The sequence below is a fragment of the Suncus etruscus genome, chromosome 8, assembly GCF_024139225.1.
Source record: "Suncus etruscus isolate mSunEtr1 chromosome 8, mSunEtr1.pri.cur, whole genome shotgun sequence".
In the NCBI taxonomy this organism is placed as follows: domain Eukaryota; kingdom Metazoa; phylum Chordata; class Mammalia; order Eulipotyphla; family Soricidae; genus Suncus; species Suncus etruscus.
This window is the reverse complement of record NC_064855.1, coordinates 4,353,394-4,376,933: the sequence shown is the minus strand read 5'-3', so window position 1 is coordinate 4,376,933 and position 23,540 is coordinate 4,353,394. Positions and strand designations below refer to the sequence as shown.

The window sequence follows — 23,540 nt, the reverse complement described above, 5'->3', positions numbered from 1 at the left end:
TCTGAGACATCTGAGCACTGTGCCATGAGCACACAGGCAGCAAGAAGACCAGAATGGGGCAGAGCCAGCCAAGACCTTGGGTCAGTAAATGAGGCACAAAACAGCCAACAATGGGGGGAGTGAGTGGCAGAAAAGCTGCTGAGGGAACTTTCCTTTTATACCTCTTGGCATTCCAGAGGTGCAGCCCAGGTGGGCTTCCAGGGAGCCCCAGGGAGTCAAGACAAGCCAAATGCACCATACGACTTGCCCCCCAGCCACCAAACTCGAGGTCCACATGACTCCATGCATGCCTGGGACGCATCTACCCTGGCACCCCAGAATCCCTGGCACTACCAATCCCCCAGGTGCAGCTCTGTCTTCCCCACCCCAACACCTCTGGACTTGAGCCCAGATATTAGAATGTCATGCACACACAGCAGGGTGCAGATCAAGGCAGGTGCTCCCTAAGGAAGTTGAGGGGTATTTTTCACTAATTTTACTCTCTAAGACATGAAATCAAGAAACATTCAAACATCGACTTTGAATGTGACACAATACAGTTGATGCATACTAAGACGTCAAGAGTAAGACAGCACGACTCACCTAGGGTACTTGGGTTGGTTCAAACCCAGGGAAGGTTTGAAGAGCAGCACCTAACCAGGTTGAGAACATCCATAATCACCCTCTCAGTCATCCATGTGAGTATTTCCAGGGCAGATATGCTGCTGCCAGACATGGCATCAAGACCTCAGCGTGGGCAGCCTCTGCCCACTCAATCCCAGCCACCAAATAGGCCCACTCAGGGCCAGAAAAAATAGTGTCATGACAACCATACAAATGAGAGAGCAAAAAAAGTGGGGAGGAGAGGAAGATTTCACCATTGTAGCTAAAGATAAGAGACAGGAAAAAGAAAGCCCATGGATTACATGAGATTAATTATACTAACATATGAATATTTGGAAACATTTTCCCTGAAGGTGAGCGTGTTTACTGAAATATGTTTCAGTCTCCAAATAAATGGCATAGAAATAATTTCCACTCAAACCTCTTCACAAGTGTTGAAATTAAATATATGTTAACACAAGGTCTTGATCTCAATTTGTCCGGGGCTCCAGACCACTCTTCAGTAGAAAATGAAAAACTTATACCTTTACTTCCCCCCTCCCCTCATTCATTTTCTCTCAACCATATAAAAACAGAGCTAACATACCGAGCACATTAGCAGTACACTGAAGAATTCCAAAGACGTCTTCAATTTCTTCTTTGTTGGAATGGTCTCCATAGAAGCATCTGTTAGAAATATTGTGGAAATTCTTTTCTGTGTCTCTATAACTAAGAAGAACACTAAATTAGCATATGCAGAAATGTCTTAAAGCATTTACAAATGTAATCATATACATACACACATGCAAACGCAGTCAACATTCTCAGCATCACTGCGTTTCAAAATAATTGAAGCTTTAAAGCATAATTTCTGGCCTAATCCACCGTAAACAATCAGTGTGAGAGGCACAGGCCTGGAAGTGGAGGCAATAATTAACATGGAAGTTATGCATTCAAAAAACAACAACAGGGAGACCTAAGGATCTGTGAGTTTTGTCTACTGGTGTTTCCTGTGTGTGCCTCATCATCTTTAGCAATCTGTTTCCATGAGGAAGGGGCTAGGAGAGGGGAAGCAACAGGGCTAAGTTGGTTCCTACAGTGAACTTGCATAATCTCAATCAAAGGCAGGCAAGAAGACAGTAATAGACACATGGGTAGAAATAAGCAAACACAGCCTGCGGAGCGCTACACATCTGACTTCTTCCCATTTTCTGTATGTGAGACTGAGAGATGGAGTAAACCTCTCAGTTTGTGTGAGACAGAGATTGTTCCACAAGTTGCTGTGAGGACTGAAGGAACAAGGATGGTTCCAGCTGCCTTGGAGCTAGAGTACAGGCATCTACCATAGGCAAACTGCTTCCTCCAAGTTCCAAAGGTGACTCCAAGAAAACTAGACAACTCACTGGGAACCTAAGAAATTACCAATCACTAGGGCTGTCAACCCACCAGCAGCTCATGGAAGAAAGAAAATGGGAGTTGGAAGGGACATTGGAGTAACATAATTTATGCAGTTCATGCAGTTACTGGCACATAAAAGCAATCAATATGTTCACAGAATTCTTTATATTTCTACTCAGATCTGACAAGTCTGTTTTCTGTCTATATTACTGTAGACTTTCCCTTTCCTCTTCTTTAGGTCTTTAAAAGAGTTCAGAATCAGGAATTTAGTGTCGAAACTAAACAAGCCAGTTAATTTTTCAGCTATAACTTTCTTCTGACCTAGTTTAGAATTGTTTAACCTTAATTTCTACCTTTACAATGTCTAACCCAAATACTTTTGCTCATGTTTATATACTGTGATTCCCACTGGCCAATGAGAGTCATCAAAATGGGAGATTTTCTGTGAGAGTCAGACAAAACAAAGATTTCTTTATAGCTAAATGAGAAAACACATGATGATCAACTTTTGACAAAAGAATGTTCATATATCCCACCTTTTTAAAGTATGAGTAAATACATATTCAGAACCAGGCCATTCATTTTATGCTTTTTTGTTAGAATAAAGATTGTTGTGCTTATATTGTAAGTAGACCTGCTGCCGACCTTATATTAGTCTCTAGGACAACATAGTCATCAATAATTTTCCATAGTCATCTATAATTAAATTTAATTACTCCAATGATCACTATGGGCCCTATGTTTTTTATAGTCAACCTTCTGTTCTCTTCATATTTTGACAATTGCATAGATATTAAGTGAGCATAATGTTAATATATCATTAGAAGTGAAATATTCTAGGAAACTAATTTCAATGAAATTATTCATGCTATCATGATTAGACTTTGTGGCTATAATCTAGCTAAAACTACACTTAAAATATCATTATAAACCATATTTTCCTGAATATTAATATATTTTTAATTCCTATGGTGAACTTATTCTACCTATATACTACCAGGCCTTCTATTCCTTATCATTTTATTCCATCTATATACTACCAGGCCTTCTATTCCTTATCATTTTATTCCACCTATATACTACCAGGCCTTCTATTCCTTATCATTTTTTTCATACACTGCTCAGGAAAGCTAAATCCATTAAGAGATGAAGCTTGAATTAAAGAAGCCTAATGTAAGGATTATTCTCAATGCTACTTTTCTCTGATTAGATTGAAGAAAGAAGCTATTTTATTGTCATACAAGTGAAGATGAATGTGTAGACCTTACACAGTAATCAAGATTTATCACAAAATCAATTGATATAGTGACAAAGATTAAATATAAATTTAAAAGCTATTTATTTTCTAAATCAGTATAATTAATGGTACACATAAAGGGGTCCCAGACACTAGAACTGTAGTACTTAACATTATAATAGCCTCTGCAGATATTTTTGTCCCTTGCTTTACAACCCCTCCCAATCATAATTTAATTCTTTAATTCACTATCCACACCTCTTTGTGACACTTCTACTGTGCAATTCACTCATCCAAATTGTCACACGTCCCCTCCCTTTACACAGAAAGGCAGAAAATCCAGCTATCTACCAGGCATTTATAAAGGCACAGAAAAATGGAAATAAACAAAATAAAATGCCAAATAAGACAGTAAACAAGATGCTATGAAATAATGTTAAACACTATAAAGAGAAAAGAGTACTATCACAGAAGCTAGATGAAAGAGGTAGATAGGATATTAAACAGAAATATAAAAGTATTCTTAAAAAATAACCCTTGAACAAATATGAGATAAAGCAGTCCAGAAAATGGAACTGGAGACTGAACACATGTGGTACAGCTTAAAAACAGGTAACCAGTGGAGGGGAGAATGGCATTGGGGGTGGAGGACAGAATGAAACCAGAGAAGTAAGAAGAGGGCAGATCGCATTTTGTTCTATGACAAGAAGCTAGTTGGTGGTTCAATGCTGAGATGTCAAAGTGTGCTTCCCTAGAAGCACATATATTTGCTGTATGATGTATGTTCTCTGAGAGAACTGACAAGAAAGGTCAATACTTGGCTACCCCCAGACACACATGGTCACAGAAGCTCCATGATTGAACCCCACAGTCCACAATATAATAGTTGTCAGCTGACTCCCATGCACATTAATACCTGAGAACTATTGGCGGAAAGTATGAAAGTGGATTTGGGATGCTCAGAGGGTTAGAGGTGGGAGCTCCCAGCTCAATCCACTGGCACTGCAGGGTTCTCCGAGCATTGATGGGAGTGACCCCTAAACTCCAAGCCAGAAGAGGCACCAACATACTACCACATGTACCACAAAAATAAAATATAAGAAGAAAGGTGCGTGCTTTCATCTTCAAAATCATTTTACTTTGATGAAAATCCAATGTTGAAGGACAGGAACAAAAGTCAGATGTGTCTGACCTTACTTGGTGGAAGGCAATGGTCACCTATAGCGATGTTATCTATCAACATTGCAGAATACATTATTTTAGCACTGGTTCCTCTTCGAATGATTTCTGTGAGCCAGTAAATGGATGAGTTAAGGGAAATGATAAACACCTAAAGATAAAGTTTCTGCGGGTACAGAGGCTCTTCTGTGACTCTGGGAAGAGATGTACGTCATCAACTCCTCCCCCATGCTCCATCTGCTGGATCCTTGGAACAGCTGCGTCCTGCATTCAAGTCGGCTGCTGGGAGACTAACAAAGCCCCTGAGAATGTGTATGGGCTCCTGCTCTGTTAAGGAGCAGAACTATATGATCCTAGAGATCTGCTAAATAAAAACAGGTCTCCAAGTATGGAGTTGGAGACAGAAAAAAAATAGATGTTGGGAAGAGAAACGGGTGTAGGCTGAATTCAATGAAAAGAGGGGCTATACATCTCCAATTATCTCCACACAAGCCTTAGGTAAAGTATGGAAAACATCTCTTTCCTCCCCAGAAACATGCAAAAATAATATGACCTAACTATAAATCCAAAGCACAGACTTGACACTGAAAACATGAGGTCTAAGCTGCTACCACCAAACTTTGTAATGTGCCTGTCAGAGTGACATGGGGGTAGATGACAGAGCATGGGAACACTGGTGATGGGACTGATACTGGTGATAGTGTTGAAATATTGTGTGCCTAAACTTAACTATTGGTAACTTTGTAAATCACAGTTTAACTAAAAAAAAAATATTTAGAAACTAACATGAACGCATGTATTCTCAATCAGATGGAATTCCTTCAACATACTCCTTTGCAGTTGCAAGATAAAATGCCTTAAACTGTGAACCTTTAAGAAGAGTAATGTATAGGTGTGAAGACATTTTAAGCAAACTGTTAGCGATAACAGATGCTCTCGATTTCCAGCACTTGAAAGGAGAAACATAAGCAGAAGGATAAAATTAAAAAGGTAAAAGAGTGTGCTGGACAAGGAATCCAAGGCTGAAAGAACATGGAACACAACAAGAAATGCAAACCTGGTCATGATTTTGCATTTTGATCTTCAGCAAGACAAAAACAAGTGAAAGTAGTAAACAGGCTCTTCAGGTAATGAGAAGTTAGCAAACACACAAGCAAAATTACACTAATAGGTCTATTTGGAACCAGGCAATCATCAAGAGGAATATTTCCTACCTGTCTTCTTCAAACTGTCTGAAATAAACAGAATTAGGAAAAGACCTTTTAGGCAGTGAAGAAAAAACAATCACAGACTATGCCTACACAGAAAGAAGAGTTCAGGCAAATTTTTAGATCAAAGAGAAAAATATCTGCTGATTATGGTAATAAAGCTATGTTTTTATCACATTTACAAGATTTCCACTCCAATTTGCCTTTTAAATAGTTGAGTTAACAAAGAAGATATTTCATCATTTATTTTTGTTTCAAAATAGAGGGAAATTATAATTCTAGAAAAATATTTGCATTTGATTACTGGCATTGCCAAAAATAATAATGTTAATAGACATAGGAGAAAAAATATGTAGTATATATCTCAAATCAAAACCTTGCTAAGTACATTGGCTAATTTAATCCAAACACCATACTTTTAATGCAGAAAAATCCAATGAGAGGTTTTATTTTAAATGTAGGAAGAGATTAATTTGACGTTCTTTATCTCCATTCGGATAAACCATTTAAAATCACTAATGCACTCAAACTAAAAATCATCTCAGGAGTTTAAAAAATGTTTTTTCCTAGTGCTGCATTTTTGAAAATTGATATGACAAAGTTTCAAAGTTATTCCATTTGAATGCCAACATAATCATGAAACACTTAAAATCTATGGCATTGAGCTAGATACTGGATTAACTTGCCACATTCTATTTTGTGAGGGAAATCAGACTATATCCTAAGAAGCAAAAATAGATTCCTGATCTATGATTAATAACCATAAATGTTAGAGGGTTTCCAATAATCTTTCAAGAAGTACGAGAATTTCGATCTTAACTTCTCAAATATTCTTAAAATTTTACAAAGATAATCCACTGTAGCAGGTACAGAATATTTTTAATTTTTTAATATTCGTTGCTTTTAATATTAGTTAGTTTGATTTTAAGAGGTTCTCCTGTGGGCATAAGAGATAGTAGAGTGGAGAGGACATTTTTCTTGCATGCGGCAGACCTGGGTTCAATCCCTGGTATCCCTGATGGTACCCTGAGCACTGTCAGGAGTTGTTCTTGAGAACAGAGCCAGGAGTAACCCTTGAGCATTTCTAGGTGCAGACCAAAAAACAAAAACAAACAAAAAGGTTTTCCTACATTAAAATTTTTAAAGGTTATTTTTATACTATTGTATTTGTCAATTGTTTTCTGCCAGATGCAATGAATATTTTATATTCTATTCATTTGTAATTTTCTGTTAACAAAACACTTTTTATTTAACTGATATAAGTATAACACCTAATCTTTCTTATAGTTACTGTTGTTATTATTATCATGCTTCATAAAGAAAGATCAAGTTATTTTAAAGTTCTGTGTTTTGGTGAGATCTTGAATTCCAGGGCCGGGAAGGTGGCGCTAGAAGTAAGGTGTCTGCTTTGCAAGCGCTAGCGTAGGACGGACCTCGATTGGATCCCCCAGTGTCCCATATGGTCTTCCCAAGCCAGGGGCGATTTCTGAGCGCTTAGCCAGGAGTAACTCCTGAGCATCAAATGGGTGTGGCCCAAAAACCAAAAAAATAAAGAGAGAGAGAGAGAGAAATCTTGAATTCCTGCTATTTTACTTCAAGGCTTGTTACTATTTAACTTATCACAGCAACCTCATGATCATGATATGCTCATGATAACAATCATGCTATGATTGCAAAAACTATGTAGCTTGTGATTCTTTGGGCAGGGAGTTTCCCAAGCACTGCTCAGGAAGCCTGGATGCCTCTCAATCCTTAGCCAAAGAAGGTGATGTCTAGGGAACCATGGAGAGCCAGGGATCAAACTGTGGTTTGTGGCATGTCGAGTAAATCCCTGTCCATCTCTCCAGCTCTGCAGAATGTAACTAACTGAACACCCGTCACTGAACTGTGGGAAGCTTAGAGTGATTTTGATTAATCTTCACTGAGGAATTCTAAACTCCCAGTCATAGTACTGAGGCAAAATGATGAGACTGAAACTAAGTGGCTGGAATAATAGGGTAAGAAAAATAAAAGGAGAAAGAACAATATCCAAAGGAAATTTAATTTAAAAGGAAACCATAAATAAGTCAAAGGAAATCATCCAAGGGGCCAAACTGAGCTCAGTTACCATGAAATACTGTTGAAGTGGACGCAGAAAAACAAAGAGTCAACAGATAGAGGTATATCAATGATTATCTTTATATGGCTGGAATGATGACCAAAATACATTTCTACTTACCCTATAACTTGATGTTCATAATACTGCAAGGTCCTCTTGAGAGTTTGTTGTATCGTCTGAGGCTACAGAATAACAAGGATAATATATTGTCAGCAATTTATTGTCATTCCCATCCTAAGTATCATAGAGACATATGTGTCTTCTGATTTATTTCATGTGTGTTTGCTATATATTAATCCCACCATTAATTTATAATTTTACTTTTTTATTAAATTTTCTGCCATTGTATTACTGACTTCACTGGAGATATGATCATTTTCGCAACTGTACTGCTATTGTGTTTTTCTTCTTTCTTTCTTTCTTTCTTTCTTTTTTCAATTAATTGCTCTATTTAAGCACCATGGTTACAAAATTGTTTCATCATTGGGTTTCATTCATAAAATGTACACCATCCTTCATGAGTGTCCCCTTCCCATCACCTATGTCTCCCCTTTCCTACCCTCCACCCCCACCTGTGTCTAGGACAGGTGATTTGCTTCTCTCGCTCTTTTTCTTTCTTTCTCTCTTTCTTTCTCTGTCTTTCAGCACCAAGTTCTCACGTTCTTATCCAGAGTGATCAGTTTCAACTACCATTGTCATAGTAGACTCTTCTCTACTCTACCAGCATTCACCACTCTTTGTGGCAAGCTGTTCCTACCCTGGGCTGAACCTCCTTCCCCTTATGCTTACTGTTTATGGATATTATTACCATCCATTAATACCACCCCTATGACTATACCCAAGAAGCAGAAAAACACAATACAAAAATGCCCTCTACACTATTAGGTTCATTTCAGCACTATTTACAATAGCCAGAATCTGAAAACAACCCAGATGCTGGACAAAAAATGAGTGGCTAAAGAAATTGTGTTATTTCTACACAATGGAATACTATGCAACTGTAGGAAAATGAAGTCATGAAATTTTCTTATACATGAAGGACATGGAGATAATTATGCTGAGTAAAATGAGTCAGAGGGAAAAGGATATACTTAGAATAACCTCACTCATTTGTGGGATAATTTATAATTTTAAATTCTAGCATGCATTTTCCCCCAAAGGTGCTGAATATGAGGCACTCAGCTTTAAGTATAGTAAGCAGTCTCTCAGTTTTCAAGTATGATAACACTTCCCTGACATAATTATTTTCAGTTATTTTTAGAACCAGTTTGTTCAATAAATATTCCTTACTATCAACAATAAACCTGGGTTTGGGGACAGAGATGAAGGTGGTACTAGACAAAAACAAATCATAGTTCAGAACAAATCGCACTTGCCCAACGACAAGTAAAATGTCAGTCAAGACTTCTGGAGTCTTCTAAATGGGACACCTGTGCTTTGAGCAAGACATTTGTCAGCAGCAAAGGCCTAAGCAGCTCATGACCAAATGTTATCACCAGCTTTTCTGAAGATGAGGATAAAACTTGATGGTACCAAGTCATATGTCTTTTCTTTATAGTTGAAAATACAGTTTTTCATCAAAGACCAAGAAATTATCCTTAGACTTATTTATCTTACATACCATAAATTTTTCAATATACCGGGCATTGCAGAGCTCTAAAAATTATGCAGAGACCAGGACATCAATTATATTAACAACTTGAGCAGACAAATTTTTCAATGGCCAGAAAATTAATTTCAAAGTAATGATAACCTGAAGTCCATCAAATAGGAAAGATGCAATCAAACCACTTACAGAATCTGTTAGAACAATGTATGAATGTGAGGAGAACGCAATAGCTGACACAGACCCTTCAGGATGGGAAGCAGATGCTAGTCTGTGGTCTGATGGGTTTGCCCTCTAAGGAATTTGACAGCCTAAACCAGTCTGAAGAGATGGTGTGCAGAATGGGTCAAGCACAGGACTGGCATCTAAAAACAGCTAATAAATGTCAGCTTCTTTCTCTTTCCTCATCCTACAAAGTGACTGTCTTACCAGTAGATAATTTATTTTCTTAATTTTTTATTTATTTTTCTTTATTTAAACATCTTGACTACAAATATGATTGTGATTAGGTTTCAGTCATGTAAAGGACACCCCCCTTCACCAGTGCAACATTCCCACCACCAATGTCCCAAATCTCCCTCCATCCCACCCCACCCCACCTTTCCAGTTTAAATAAGATCACAAAGGCTGTTGCAAAGGTTAACTCAAACCAATTCCATGTTCACCTCTTTAACTAAAAATATCCAAGATAAAAATAATAAGCTTGGGGCCGGGAAGGTGGCGCTAGAGGTAAGGTGTCTGCCTTACAAGCACGCCAAGGAACGGACCGACCGCGGTTCGATCCCCCGGCGTCCCATATGGTCCCCCCAAGCCAGGGGCGATTTCTGAGCACATAGCCAGGAGTAACCCCTGAGAGTCAAATGGATGTGGCCCAAAAACCAAAAAAAAAATAATAATAATAATAATAATAAGCTTATCTTCTATGCTTTTAAACTTCAGTATCCTCCTTGGTAGTAAATGCTTATTTTAGAGGCCAAGGAAAGTGAATTTCACTTACAAGGGTTGTTGATACTCTACCTATCACTAAGGCAAGTCTTTTCTATGACCAAACCAAGAGTCTTAGAAATATTCTTTACTATGATCAAACCAATTCCTAAATAACCTTTAGGGGAGATTCAACTCTAAGAGTTCAAAGAGAAGAGAACAGAGAGACTTTCCTCAAGAACTGGCTTTCATTATATAAATGAAAGGGTCAAAAGATGAACACGAGGCCTCAAACTAGCACAGATGTCTTTGCTCATGAAGAGAGAATAAAAGCAAACAAGGGTATATCTATAAACTAAACATCATTCTTGAACCAAGAAGAAATGTAACTGCTGAAAAGTGAAAAACAATGTTTATAGACCTTTGTTCAAGGCCTCTTCCAACTTTATTGCAGCATATGACCCCATTCCAACAATTGGTCCCCAGTCTGGTGTGGGGGTCCCTGTTTATGCAATTTCAATCTATGGCCCCATTAGAATACCCAGCTGGCTCACATGGTCTTGTTGAAAAATGATGACCTAGAGGACAAAGACATACATCAATGCTCATGCAAAAGAAAATTGAATCTTAAAGCATGCAACTGAGGCCAGAGAGAGAGCCACAGGTAGTGTCTGGTTTTGCACACAGCTGACATAGGCTCAATCTCCTGCACCAGATATAGTCAGTCCCCTGAGCAGAGCCAGAAGTAAGCCCTGAGCACCACTGGATGTAACCCACCCTGGGGAGAATAGAAGGAGAAATGAAGAAGGAGGAGGAGAAAGATAAGGAATAGATAGAGGAGAGAAAGATATGAGAAGGAAGAGAAGAAAAAGAGGAAGAAAAGGAGGAGGAGAAATAGGGAGAGGAGAGGAAGAGAATAAATGAGAGAAGAAAGGGAAGGAAAAGAGATGGTGATAGGAGGAGGAGGAGAAGGAGGAGAAGGAGGAGAGGACATGATGGTGAAGAGAGATGATGGTGGTAGAGGAGAAAGAGAAGGGAAAAGAGGAGAGGAGGAGCAGAGGAAATGGAGGCTGCCCAAGGCCAATCTAAAGGACAGTATCAGTCACTGGCTTAGACCCCTGGAATGGGGTTTCTCTTGCTCTGGCTTGGTAGTTTTTAAGCTCAGATAACTTTCTCTTTGGCAACATGCCTTCAAAGAAATGAATTTCCACAGAGGGATTATCCTACCAATAACCTCTGGTTTCAGAGCCTGGGACAGAGTGCTGGAACCAGAGTGCAAAGGCCAGAATGACCTCATTTGTACGAAAGGACATTTTTCCCCCTCTACTAGGAATTTACCAGTCATTAAAAAAATACATGTTAAAGGAGCCAAGCTTTTAAAAGAGCTTTTCTTTTATGAAGCAATTACTTTTACTCCCCAACAGGAGAAAAAATTATGGTTCCCAGATACATTAAAAGGAAAAAGCACTTTGCACACATTCTACAAAGCTTCCACTTGGAGAGGCATTTATATTCTTATGTTAGACACATTTGAAAAGTCCAGCACACAATCACAAGAAATGACTGCAGAGAATATCTGTACTTGAGCTAGCTGGGGCCCACTTCAATAGGCCCGACTCTTCCACCATTTCCTCACATGAACTCACTCACAGCGACCACAGTTTGTTGCTTTGCCTGTGGCCCCGCTGCTGAGAAACATCTTTACCAAACCCCAGGAGCTCACTGCGCAGGATGAAAAGCATGAATTAAAGACCCACAGGCTACCAAAGCCACAGGCCTTGGACCGACATCTACTTTAAGAGTTGCAGAGTTCCTTACTATCTCTTCCCACAGGCTAAAGATGCCAGTCCGGGGAGACAGTGGAGAAGCCAGAGCTTTAAAGACAGGCAGGCCTTTCTCCTCTACCTCAGGTTGCATATTCAGGCCTGTATCTACTCAAAAGTCTCACCCAACTGTCTTAAACAACAAGACACCTTAGGGTGTGGTGTTGAGGTGTGACATACATGCATGAAATACTATCATGAACAAGTCTCAGAATTCATAGTGCCATAAGTGAATCCGTGTCCTTAAATCTTAAAAGGACTTTAGAAAGATGATTTTAAAAAAAAGTGAAATGTCAAACTGAGTTCAAAATCCAGTTCTAGGACCTGAGGATTAAGGCACTTGCCAAGCACCCCACCAACTCAGTTCAATGCCCAGCACCACATATGGTCTTCTGAGAGCCACCAGTTGTGATTCCCTAGTACAGAGCCAGGAGTCACCTCTGAGCACCACTGGCTGGGACCCAACCTCACCATCCCAGAATTTTCCAACCCTAGGGTGCAGGAGTTTAGGTGACAGATGGCCTTGAGTAGTTTGACTTGCCCACTGAAATAAGAATCCTTCTGAATAGTATATTCTCATGGACATTAACTGAAATAAAGAGGTAACTAGTTCATATTAGATAAAGAATAACAGTTATGTCTATGCCCAGATAAAAGTCATGTTTCCTCTCCTTGGAAGTTTCAAGAGAAAGAGCACAAGATTAGATCATAACACCCATTCCACAAGTATGATGTTCTCTCAAAAAAAAAAAAAAAACAAGAGCCCCCACTACTATTAGTGTTTATTCCAGCAGCAAGAGAAAAGGTAAAACAATAGTAATCAGATCCACAAATGTCTTTCCTGAGCCCTTCAGATCAGTCCAGAGAGGATGACCAAAACAGAACTTGCAAGTTAAAGAAATGCTGAAATCCAGGCATGCAGTGGAAAGGACCTCAAAACACAAGGCAAGGCAAAGGTCTGAGCCCAGACGGGTAGTAAAAGAATATCTAGTGCCAGTCAAGAGTAGTGTATGCTTCCTTCCTCACACAGAACTGCACATTCTAACCACAGCCACCTGCTGATAGAAGGGGGAAGAGAGTGGGAGGAACAGAGTCAAAGAAACCTGTGATTTTTCCCAGCTTTTCTCAGAATCAGGTCTAGATGATGTTTTCTCCAGTCTCTATTCCACACAAAGGAGGAGAGGGGGAGAGGGAGAGAGAGGGGGACAGGGAGAGAGAGTGTGTGAGAGGGAGAGAGAGGGGGAAAAGGGGAGAGAGAAAATGAGGAGAGAGGGAAAGAGGATGAGTAAGAGCGAGAGTGAGAGAACCAGAGCAGCCCAGCCGTCTGTGTCACCACACACAGGCTGCTTTGCACAGTCAGAAGAGCCAGTCCTGAGGCAGCAGGAAGCCATCATGGGAGTGAGTCTCATTAACAGCCGCCCTCTCCTTGGCAGCAGCGACTGACCCCCAGAGAAGTGAGCGATGCTCATGAAAGGTCATGGGAGCCAAACAGTCAGGCCCGACACAGTCCCACAGAGCCAGAGAAAGGATGTCGCTTCCCAGCAGCTGGTCCTGAGGGGCCCCACAGTCCCTGCTCTGGATATCTGCACCAGATGGTGTGGGGAATCAGGCAGGAGGCAGTGATGGAGGGAAACGGAGATAGAGACAGAGAGAGGCACACACACAGAGACAGAGACAGAGACAAGGAAATTGTCATGGTAAAGAAAAATCTCACTGTCAGTCTTCATAGATAGAAAACTAAAGTTCAGATAAAGTAGCCCCAAAATCAAACTGCAAGCCACGGCTGGCTCCAAAGTGGGTTTTCTTTTCTACCGCAAACCCGGAGATCCTTCTCCTTTGAGAGTTTCTGTTTCTGCACTTTTTATTTTATTTGCACGTACAGCATTTCATGTGTTTAAAAAAAGTAAACTCGCTGCAACTTTACAACACTACTTTAAACCCCCTAAGCTGCAGAGTTAATGAAATTATGCCTGTCTGCTTGTAAAAAAGCCACTCATAAAGCCCTATCATCATTTTTGTTTAAATATGAGAAAACTGCATATATCAACATCAGAAACTGGAAACTAAGGCTATAGATTTAACTATGTGTGCCCCAAGCCAGTAATTTACAACTCTATTTTCAATTTTCTTTATGTTTTTATAAATATGCTGAAACAAACAAGCAAACAAAAAATCACCTTGGGAGCTTTTTGAAAAATGCCAATCCCTGAGCACCACCCCTAACTTTTCCAATTCAACTGATCTGAAGGATCTAGTTAGCCTTCAATGTCCATTCAGGGTTGAAAAGCTTTCACTTAAGCTACAAACACGATGACACTATATATTTTACCTGAGTAAGTCAGCATTGAGAGTAGTTCCTTCCTTCCTTCCTTCCTTCCTTCCTTCCTTCCTCCTTCCTTCTTCCTTCCTTCCTTCCTTCCTTTCTTTCTTCTTTCTTTCTTTTTCTTTTTTTTTGATATGGGCATGCCAGGTGGTATTCAGAGCTTACTCTTGGCTCTGTGCCTAGGAATCACTACTGGAAGGGCATGAGGATGAGGGACTGTGTATGATGCCAATGATTGCACCTGGTCAGCCATATACAAGGCAAGCACCCTACCACTGTACTATCACTCCAGTCCTAAAAAGAGTTGCTTTTTCCAAATATTATGACATTCAGACATAAGTGGAAAATTAGCCCAGCTCCATTTATTAGTTGTCACTAATGACTTAAAATAAAATATAAATTTGTTAGATAAATGGCCACAGTTGCTTTTTGTATTTCCAAATAATTCACTTGGAAATTAATAAAATTTTGTACTGGCCTGCACACATCAATACGACGGCCAGTATGGTTGACATACTTAGTCTATGAAAGCCCATTAATTCCTTTGATCTCCACATCAATACCATAAAGAAATTGTGATTATTTTACAGACGAGAAAACTGAGACACAGAAACGTTAACTTGCCCTCTGTTACCCAGGAGAAAAATGGGCTAGACCAGAGTAGAAACTCAGGCAAGTCCATTCCCAAACTGAAGCCTGAATATCCATGTTAGACTGTATAAAGTATTTAATGCTAAAATATGGTAAGTCACTTTCCATGCTGCATTTTTTTACCTTTCTCTCTCTTTTTTTTTTTAATTTAAACACCAAGGTTGTTCATACTACAGTTTCTTCCCCACAGGTTAAGTTGTTCATGATTGAGTTACAGCCATGTAATAGACAACAGCTTTCACCAGAGTGCATTTCCCACCAACAATGTCAACAACCTCCCTCTCACACACCCTTATGCCCTCTTCCCTCCCACCTACCCTTCTCTGCCTGCTACTATGGCAGGCACTTTACTTCTCCCTCTCTTTCTGTCTCTCTCTTCTTTTTGACATTGTGGTTTTCACTACTTTTAATGAAGCGATGCCATGCATGTCCCTTTCATAGTAGACCCTTCTTACTCTAACTGCACTCTGCTCTTTGTGTCAAGCTTCATATCACGGGCTTCCTGGGTTGTCCTGACCCTCATCTCTATTTTCTCTGGATATTATTACCATACTGTCTTTTATTTTTCTCATATCACACAGATGAGTGAGCCTAGTCTATGTCTATCCCTCTTCCTCTGACTCATTTTCCTCAGCACAATAATCTCCATGTCCGTCCATGTATAAGCAAATTTCAGGACTTCATATTTCCTAATAGCTGCGTGGTATTACATTATGTAGATGTGCCACAGTTTTTTAGCCACTCATCTGTTGTCCAGCCCACATTATTAAATCTTCGTTATCCCAACCAATGCATGCACAAGTTCAGGAAAACAGTCAAACTGGTGCTATTATCCCACTGGTCTGGAAAAAAAAAATCAAAGTTAGGGGGTCAGAGTGATGACGAAGCAATAGGACATTTGCCTTGCACACAGCTAACCCAGGACAGACCACGGCTCGATCCCCCAGTGACCCATATGGTCCCCCAAGCCAGGAGCAATTTCTGAGTGTATAGCCAGAAGTAATCCCTGAGCATCACCGGATGTAGTCCAAAAATAAAAAATAAAACAAATTAAAATTAGAGACACGGGGTGCCTTCCTCTAAGCATATCTTCTTTCTGTAGGATACTATCATCAACAAAAGTTCTGTGTGGGAGTTGGTTATTTTTGCATGTTTTGTTTTTGTTTTTTGTTTTCTAGTTGAAGTAACATGGTTGCAACAGTATTTATACTCACACTGTGGTGGAAATCAGCTCACTCCCTCCTGGTAGCCACAGACCTGTGCTCAAAGGCCACAGAGATGTTATTAATTCCTTGGAGAGAAAGGTTTGTTTTGTGCTCCTTTTTTAACCTTTTTTTAAAATGCCACATATTGGTAGGAGCATCTGATATTTGCACCCTCCTGCTCACTAATTTCTCTTAAGATGATCAGCCAAATTCCATCACTAAGTGGATCAAAACTAGGGTTAGAGAAGGCAGGTTGTGATTGCAAGAACCCCAGTTCGATCCCCAGCACTGGTCTCTAGCCTCATTGCAGAAAACCCCTGAGCTCCCCCTCATCAAGTCTAGCTCAAAAACAAAAGCTACCAACAAAACACAAATAACCTGATCTAAATCATGTTATAGAGGTATCTTTAAGTTTAGGCCTTATAACATGAGTGGATAAAATTATATGATTGGTAATGATTAACAAAATTATTTAGAGTAAAATGTTACTGAAGAGATCAGATAGTACAGTAGGCAGACAGCAATTGCAGGCAGCTGACCCAGGTCCACTTCCCATTTAGTTCCCAAGCCCTGAACACCCAGTAACAGACAAAAGATTCACTTCAACCAGCCTAACTACTTCTAAAGAGACATAAAAGTAGTCATCAATCTCGCTAAATATTCAGACATATACTATTCATTTTCCCAGCCTCTGACTTGATTTACTACACACAAAAAAGCAAAAAGGACTGCAAATTAAATATAGCACTTTCAGTCAGGACCTCTGCATTTCGAGGTCAGTTTTTCTACTGACCTTTTTGTAAAATTAGCCAAAGTCTCTTCACCTGTAAGTAAAAATATCTTGGGAAAAAAATACCTCCATGTTCCCATCTGGAAAATACTTACAAGAAAATCTTAGTCCTCGGGGTCATTTTAAAGCGAAACTCTGCAAAGCTTGAAGGAGGAGGAGGAGGAGGAAGTGGAGAAAGGAGAAGAAGGAAAGAGAGGAAAGATTGTAGCACTTTTCAGGAGACTAAGAAATCAGAAATGTTCTACACAAAATTGGTACTCGACATGATTGGAAAAAGCAGAAATGAAGAGCAATAGGTCATATCAGCAGGACACCGACATGCCCATCCCTACATGAGCTGCTCCTGCCCAGTACTACCAGAAGTGATTCCTGAGCAGAACCTGAAGTTGCTCAAAGTCCCCCCAAAAATAAAAAGTGAAGTCATACATTTTGTAAATTTTTTATTTTATTTTACATTTTTTGGTTTTTAGACCACACCCAGTGACACTCGGGGCTTACTCCTGTCTATGCACTCAGAAATCATTCTTGACTTGCAGGAACCATAGGCGATGCCAGGGATCGAACCGAGCTCCATCCTGGGTCAGCTCCATGCAAGGCAAATGCCCTATCTCTGTGCCACAGCTCCGGCCCACATTTTGTAAATTTTTAAACTGTGAACCATAATCCCATTTAGGTTCCCATAATTGACTGTGGAGTCGTTTTAAACTTTCTTTGATTAAATGCCTGATTTGTAAACCTTTTTTTACATCTATATACCCAGGATCACTTAAAAAGGTTTGAGGTGAGAAGAGCTCATCGAATAAAGAAGTTTAGAATGCCTGTACGAAAAGAACAAGCTCAAAGCAAGTGTTACATTATGTGGAGCCTCCCCCAGAGTGGGGGCACAGATCCTGCTCCCCTGGACTGTCCCTGAGTGTATCTGCTTCCCCAGAGTCCAAGGTGAGGGACTCTGCAAGTTGCTAATTGGCCCAAGGAGGAATTCAAACTGATAGCCTGGGCCTACATAGAAGCATGTTCTAATTAGTGCACGGTAGTTATTATCAATGGAATTATGAAGTGACTAGACCCCACATATGATCAATATGATAATTAAGTCTTCTATACGAAGTCCATCTATTTTCCAAGTGCCTTCCCTTCGGTATTTTAATGCCTTTCCCAAGAGAGCCATCAAATTTTCATTTGAGACAAGACCTAAAACCATCGATACTAATTTTAGCTGAAAATATGATTCCCCTCAATAAAACAGATCTAAATGGATTATGTAGTTAGTTCTTTTCCTGTTTTCAGGCATGAAGACCTTTAAGCCATCTAAAAATTTCTGATGTTTTCCACAAACTCTGGAGTAGCAGCACCTTCAGTTGGTGGAACGCTTCACAGTTGACAAATCACCTGCTTTTCCTTCATCTCATTACAGAGTCACAACTCCCAAAGTCCCAGATATCACTGCCCACGTTCCACAGCTGAAACAACTGACATTCTGAGAGTTCAAAGTGTTCCGAGGCCATTGAGGGTTCTGCATGGAGAGTGGCTCTTCTTCCCACAGTCTCTGGCCCCATTGCCAACGTGAGTCCTTGCATTGCCATTGAGAAAATGGTCCCGTGGCTCTAGCTCAAATCCCCTATTTCCTTCTGTCTTCAATGCCCAGGAAAACACCCAGACTGTAGAAACTATGTCTCAAAAATACAGATGTTTTTTATTTAAACTATGCCAGGACAGGACAATCCTTGACTCCAGGGTGAGACTGAAGGAAAAACATGCTTGCAGGCATCTTTCTCATCAATGTGGCTCTCAGTAAGAAGGTGAGAATCGTTTAGAAACCAAGTCTGGCTGACTTGGTTCACACATGGCTGACAGAAGTGCCCACATTTCCTTTTCAGAAAAAAAAAAGCAGGAGTCACACAGCACCACCCTGCCCCAAAAATCTCTTTTTCTATTTTTGAGGGGAGTATCTTCCATATGGTCACTCAGAGTTGGGGTCAGGGGCATTCAAGGAGACTTGCCCAGCCAGGCCCAAAACTCTGTGTGAGGGCAGGGGGACGTGATGGGTCTCAGGCTACACAAGGCTGGGTCTAAAGGACACACACCAGAGATGTGCCAGCCCAGACCCAGCTCTGCTCTGAGGAGGGAGCACCGAGCTACCTACAGCGCACCCCACCCCAATCCTCAATCCACTGTGCAGATACGTCAAATGAAGGGAGACACTTTTCAAGGACTCATTGGATGTGAGAAAGTACCATACTTTTCGCTCTATAAAATGCACCTGACTATAAGATGCACATAGTTTTTAGACGCTCTCCTCCCTTATGCTCAGGCTTTAGATCCAGACGGCATTTGCTCCATAAGATACCCTTGGGGAGGGGGGTCTTATGGTACAAAAAATATGGTATTTAAAACAGACCGTGTCCAGTATGTCTGGCCTGAGAGATTCCTAGCAGACTTTGACATTAAGGGCTGTAGATAGAAGAATCAAGAGCGATAGAAATAGGGAAAAGAAGGAGAGATTTAGCACAGAGATAACTGAGTGTAAATCATAGTTTTTTTTTTATGAATGCTAAGGCAAAAGCTTTTCTTCTTCCTTTCGGTCATACAATGTCCAGCACCCTTCACCAGGGCATAATTTTTTCACCACCAATGTCACTGTTCCTCCCGCCTTTCACCTCCCCCTGCCTTCTTTCTTCTCCTGCCTGCTTCTTTAATAGGTCTCTCTCTATCTCTCTCTCTTTCTCTCTCTATCTCTCTCTCTCCTTTTCTCCCTTTTAAATACTGGTCTGAAATATGGTTAATAAAGGGGTATCATGCATAATGCATATCACCTTACCTCCTTTCTGCACCCAGTTCTTAGAGTGAAAATTTTTTTTGTTTTCTTTCATTTTAGGGTCACACCTGGTGATTGATGCTCCAGGCTTACTCCTGGCTTTGCACTCAGGAATCACTCCTGGGGGTGCTCAGGAGACTCAAGTCAGCCACCTACAAGGCAAGTGACCTCCCCTGTACTCTCCCCAGCCATGTAAGGCAAACACTTTTTTGATATACTTTACTTTGATGTAGCCTTGCTTTCATTTCTATCAGTTACACCAGAAAAGCAAAATAATATACTGTCATTTTAGGGTTTGAAGATGCTATCAGGTAAACAAAACTAGACTTGATTCATAAGACACAATAGCTGAACACCTTATTTAATGTTCATTTTTAAAACCATATTTAAACATTTCTATTTTGTTATTATTTAAGGCAGTATTCTTAATGAGTCATATTTAAAGTGACTGATGAATGTGCACTCTTTGGAAAAGAATTGTCTTTAGGGATAACATAGTAAAATACTTCTGACAATTCTAAGTCCCGAGGAGATATTTATTTGTAATTACTGTACCAATCAATGCCATTAACCTGATTTATCTCTTGTCAAAAATGTAAGCAGGCCTCACATGCCTGAAGCCCTGGGTCTAATCCCAGCACCACAGTCTCTTCCCCAAAAAGATGACACATCATCCCATCACTATGTCAGTGTAACTGGATACCTGTGTGTTAATTGTTCATTCGAGGCCTAGATGATCTGAATTTCCCTCAATAGAGAAGACTCTGAAGATACTCTTTTTTATTATTATTTTTTTTAGGGGTGCCTCCTGGCTCTGCACTCAGAAATCGCTCCTCGCAGGCTCGGCAGACCATACAGGATGCCCGGATTCGAACCACCGTCTGTCCTGGATCGGCTGCATGCAAGGCAAACGCCTTACTGTTGTGCTATCTCTTCCACCCCATCTTAAGATACTCTTAGCAATATTAACGGCTCTGGAAACAACCAAGATGCCCTTCAACAGACGAATGGCTAAAGAAACTGTGGTACATATCTACAATGGAATATTATGCAGTCGTCAGGAGAGATGAAGTCATGAAATTTACCTATACATGGATGTACACGGAATCTATTATGCTGAGTGAAATAAGTCAGAGGTAGAGAGAGAGACACAGAATAGTCTCACTCATCTATGGGTTTTAAGAAAAATAAAAGTCATTTTGGCAACAATCCTCAGAGACAATGAGAGGAGGGCTGGAACTTCCAGCTCACTTCATGAAGCTCACCACAAAGAGTGAGTGGTGAGTGCAGTTATAGAAATAACTACACAGAGAACTACCACAATCATGTGAATGAATGAGGGAACTGGAAAGCCTGTCTGGAGTACAGGTGGGGGTGGGGTGGGATGGAGGGAGATTTGGGACATTGGTGGTGGGAATGTTGCACTGGTGAAGGGGGTGTTCTTTACATGACTGAACCCTAATCACAATCATATATGTAATCAGGAGGTTTAAATAAAGAAAAGAAAAAAGAACAATATTAACAACACAATTCACTATTTGATCAACTCAATCTTTTTCCATTTCTATCCAAGAACATGGTCAATGAGGAGAAAACTACCAAGGACTTAAAGATCAAGTAGTGAGCTGCCTCCTAGACCCCACTCCCCACAGTCAGCCCAAGGGCAGGCGGGTGAGCCACAGAACAGTCCATCCCTTCTCCATCCTGGGGAAGCTGGGTTTGCTCTCTGTGGCACACATCTGCAGAAGAGCGTTTACTTTCGAACAAAAGGAAAAAAGAGTTTCCTTTGAAACTTGTTTACAATGGCAATAAGTTAGCATATAAGAGGCACAAAGGGAGACTCTGCAGATTGCAAACACTGTCAGGCCCACAAAGCAGTTATTGATCTTCCTATCAGGAGGAAACAATAAATCCATCTTCTCTGGCTTCCACACTTTGCAATTCCCTCCTATCTGTCTGAAGCTTCCCATGGAATTACAATAGTCTGTAGCTGAAATGTGTTTTTTGCTCAGTCTCTGTTCCATTACAACACAATCATCTCCTCATTACCACTCCTTTCAATAAATGCCTTTGGAGGCAGATTCTTTTGTGAAGGAGGTAAAAGACATTTTCATTACTTGTGGCAAATTTTTAAAAGACACAATGAGAGTAATTATGCCGCCTCCAGATTTCTATTAAATCGCATTTTTAAATTCAGAATCAATGACTGTCAATCCTCTTCTGCCCTAACACAAGCGCAAGCCCGACACAAGAGAGATATTGATTATAGATAACATATAAACAGACTTCAAAGGTGCTATTAAAATTAACTCAGGTTTGTATCTGTAAATAATGTGATGAAGGCAAAAATTTTTAGAATCTCTGTACCCTTCCTCTTTCTGGAAAATAAACAAACAAACAGCAATTGCTTACAATAAAAATTACATGGCAGCATTTAAAAATGTAGACAAGTCAGCCAGCAAAGAAACAGGTTACAGAAGGGAAAAGAGGATGGCACTGGAGGACAGACTCAGGATGACTCTTACACTGCAAGGATTTAGCCAAGACACAAAATCAATCCTTTCCCTGCCTTCCTCCATCTCTCCCTCTCTTCATTCCTCCCACCATCCCTCCTTTCCTTCCTTCTTTACCATCAATAGAAACACACTAACCCATGAAGCCAGGCTTCTCACTAGACATGGGACACATCATTTCCTCTGCAATCTGCTATTGAGATAATATGTTTTTCTTCCAAGGGTTTCTATTCTCCGTCTACAGAAGTTGAGAAAACGATGTAATCTTTCTGTAATTTTATTATTAAAATGTGTGTGACAGAAACACTCCCCAAATAATAAAAAGGAGGGAGAATTATAAGTATTTCCTTGTAAAACTAAAGACATCTCAAATTCCTAATACAGCAAATATCTGCTTAGTAAAATTATGTCAAATTTTTTTCAAATATATAGAATTTGTGAAGAAAAGGATGGTCTTTCTCCCTGGCATGTAATATAAATTAACTGATTTATCTCATTACAAGGTTGTCTGCAAAAAAAAAAAAAATCCAATACTTTCTGTTTTATAACTTTACAGATTAACTTGAGATATTTTCCACTCACCTGATGTGTTCTGGCTCAGGTCAGTGAAGTGAATAAATGAGGGAATAAAACTTATACAAATTATTGATTCTTTACATTTGTAAAGTCTGTTCTATTTGGTTATTATTTTACTTTTTTATATTCCTTATTTGTAGTTATTTTGTTATAAGTTTCAGGTGGTATAGTTATGGTAAGTATGCTTAGCCACTATATATTTATTTAGCAAATATTTATTGATCTAGGATTTTGTAGAATTTGAATTTGGAAGAAAAAAATCTTTCTGAGCAAAGTTTACCTAGAAAAGGAAATGCAAAGTCAAAAAACTATGGGGCTAAATGTGTATGTCTTCCTTGGCTTTATTTTACTTCCCACCTTTGAACTATTTCAATATATTCAAAAAGTGAATGGAGCCCTAAGAATTGAGCTCTATGACCTCTGCAGCCCACGTCACCAAGCTCTATCATCTCTGCAACTAAGGTTATCAGGCTCTATTATCTCTGCAGCCCAGGTCACCCAGCTGCATCACCTCTACAGCCCAGATCAGCAGGTTCTAGCAGCCCACGTCACCAAGCTCTATCATCTCTGCAACCTGGGTCACTGGGCTCTCTCACCTCTGCAGCCTGGGTT

General features: G+C 39.9%; 1 protein-coding gene across 1 annotated transcript in view; it reads right to left on the bottom strand.

The window, feature by feature from the left end:
* The window catches only part of GUCY1A2 (guanylate cyclase 1 soluble subunit alpha 2), a 177,476-nt gene that overhangs the window by 137,894 nt on the left and 16,042 nt on the right, over positions 1–23,540 (bottom strand). Inside the window, exons 2-3 of the mRNA XM_049778553.1 lie at positions 7,823–7,884; positions 1,190–1,311 (exon numbers count right to left, since the gene is read on the bottom strand). Of these exons, the coding sequence (XP_049634510.1) occupies positions 1,190–1,311; positions 7,823–7,884 (184 nt within the window). The remainder of the gene's footprint in view (positions 1–1,189; positions 1,312–7,822; positions 7,885–23,540) is intronic.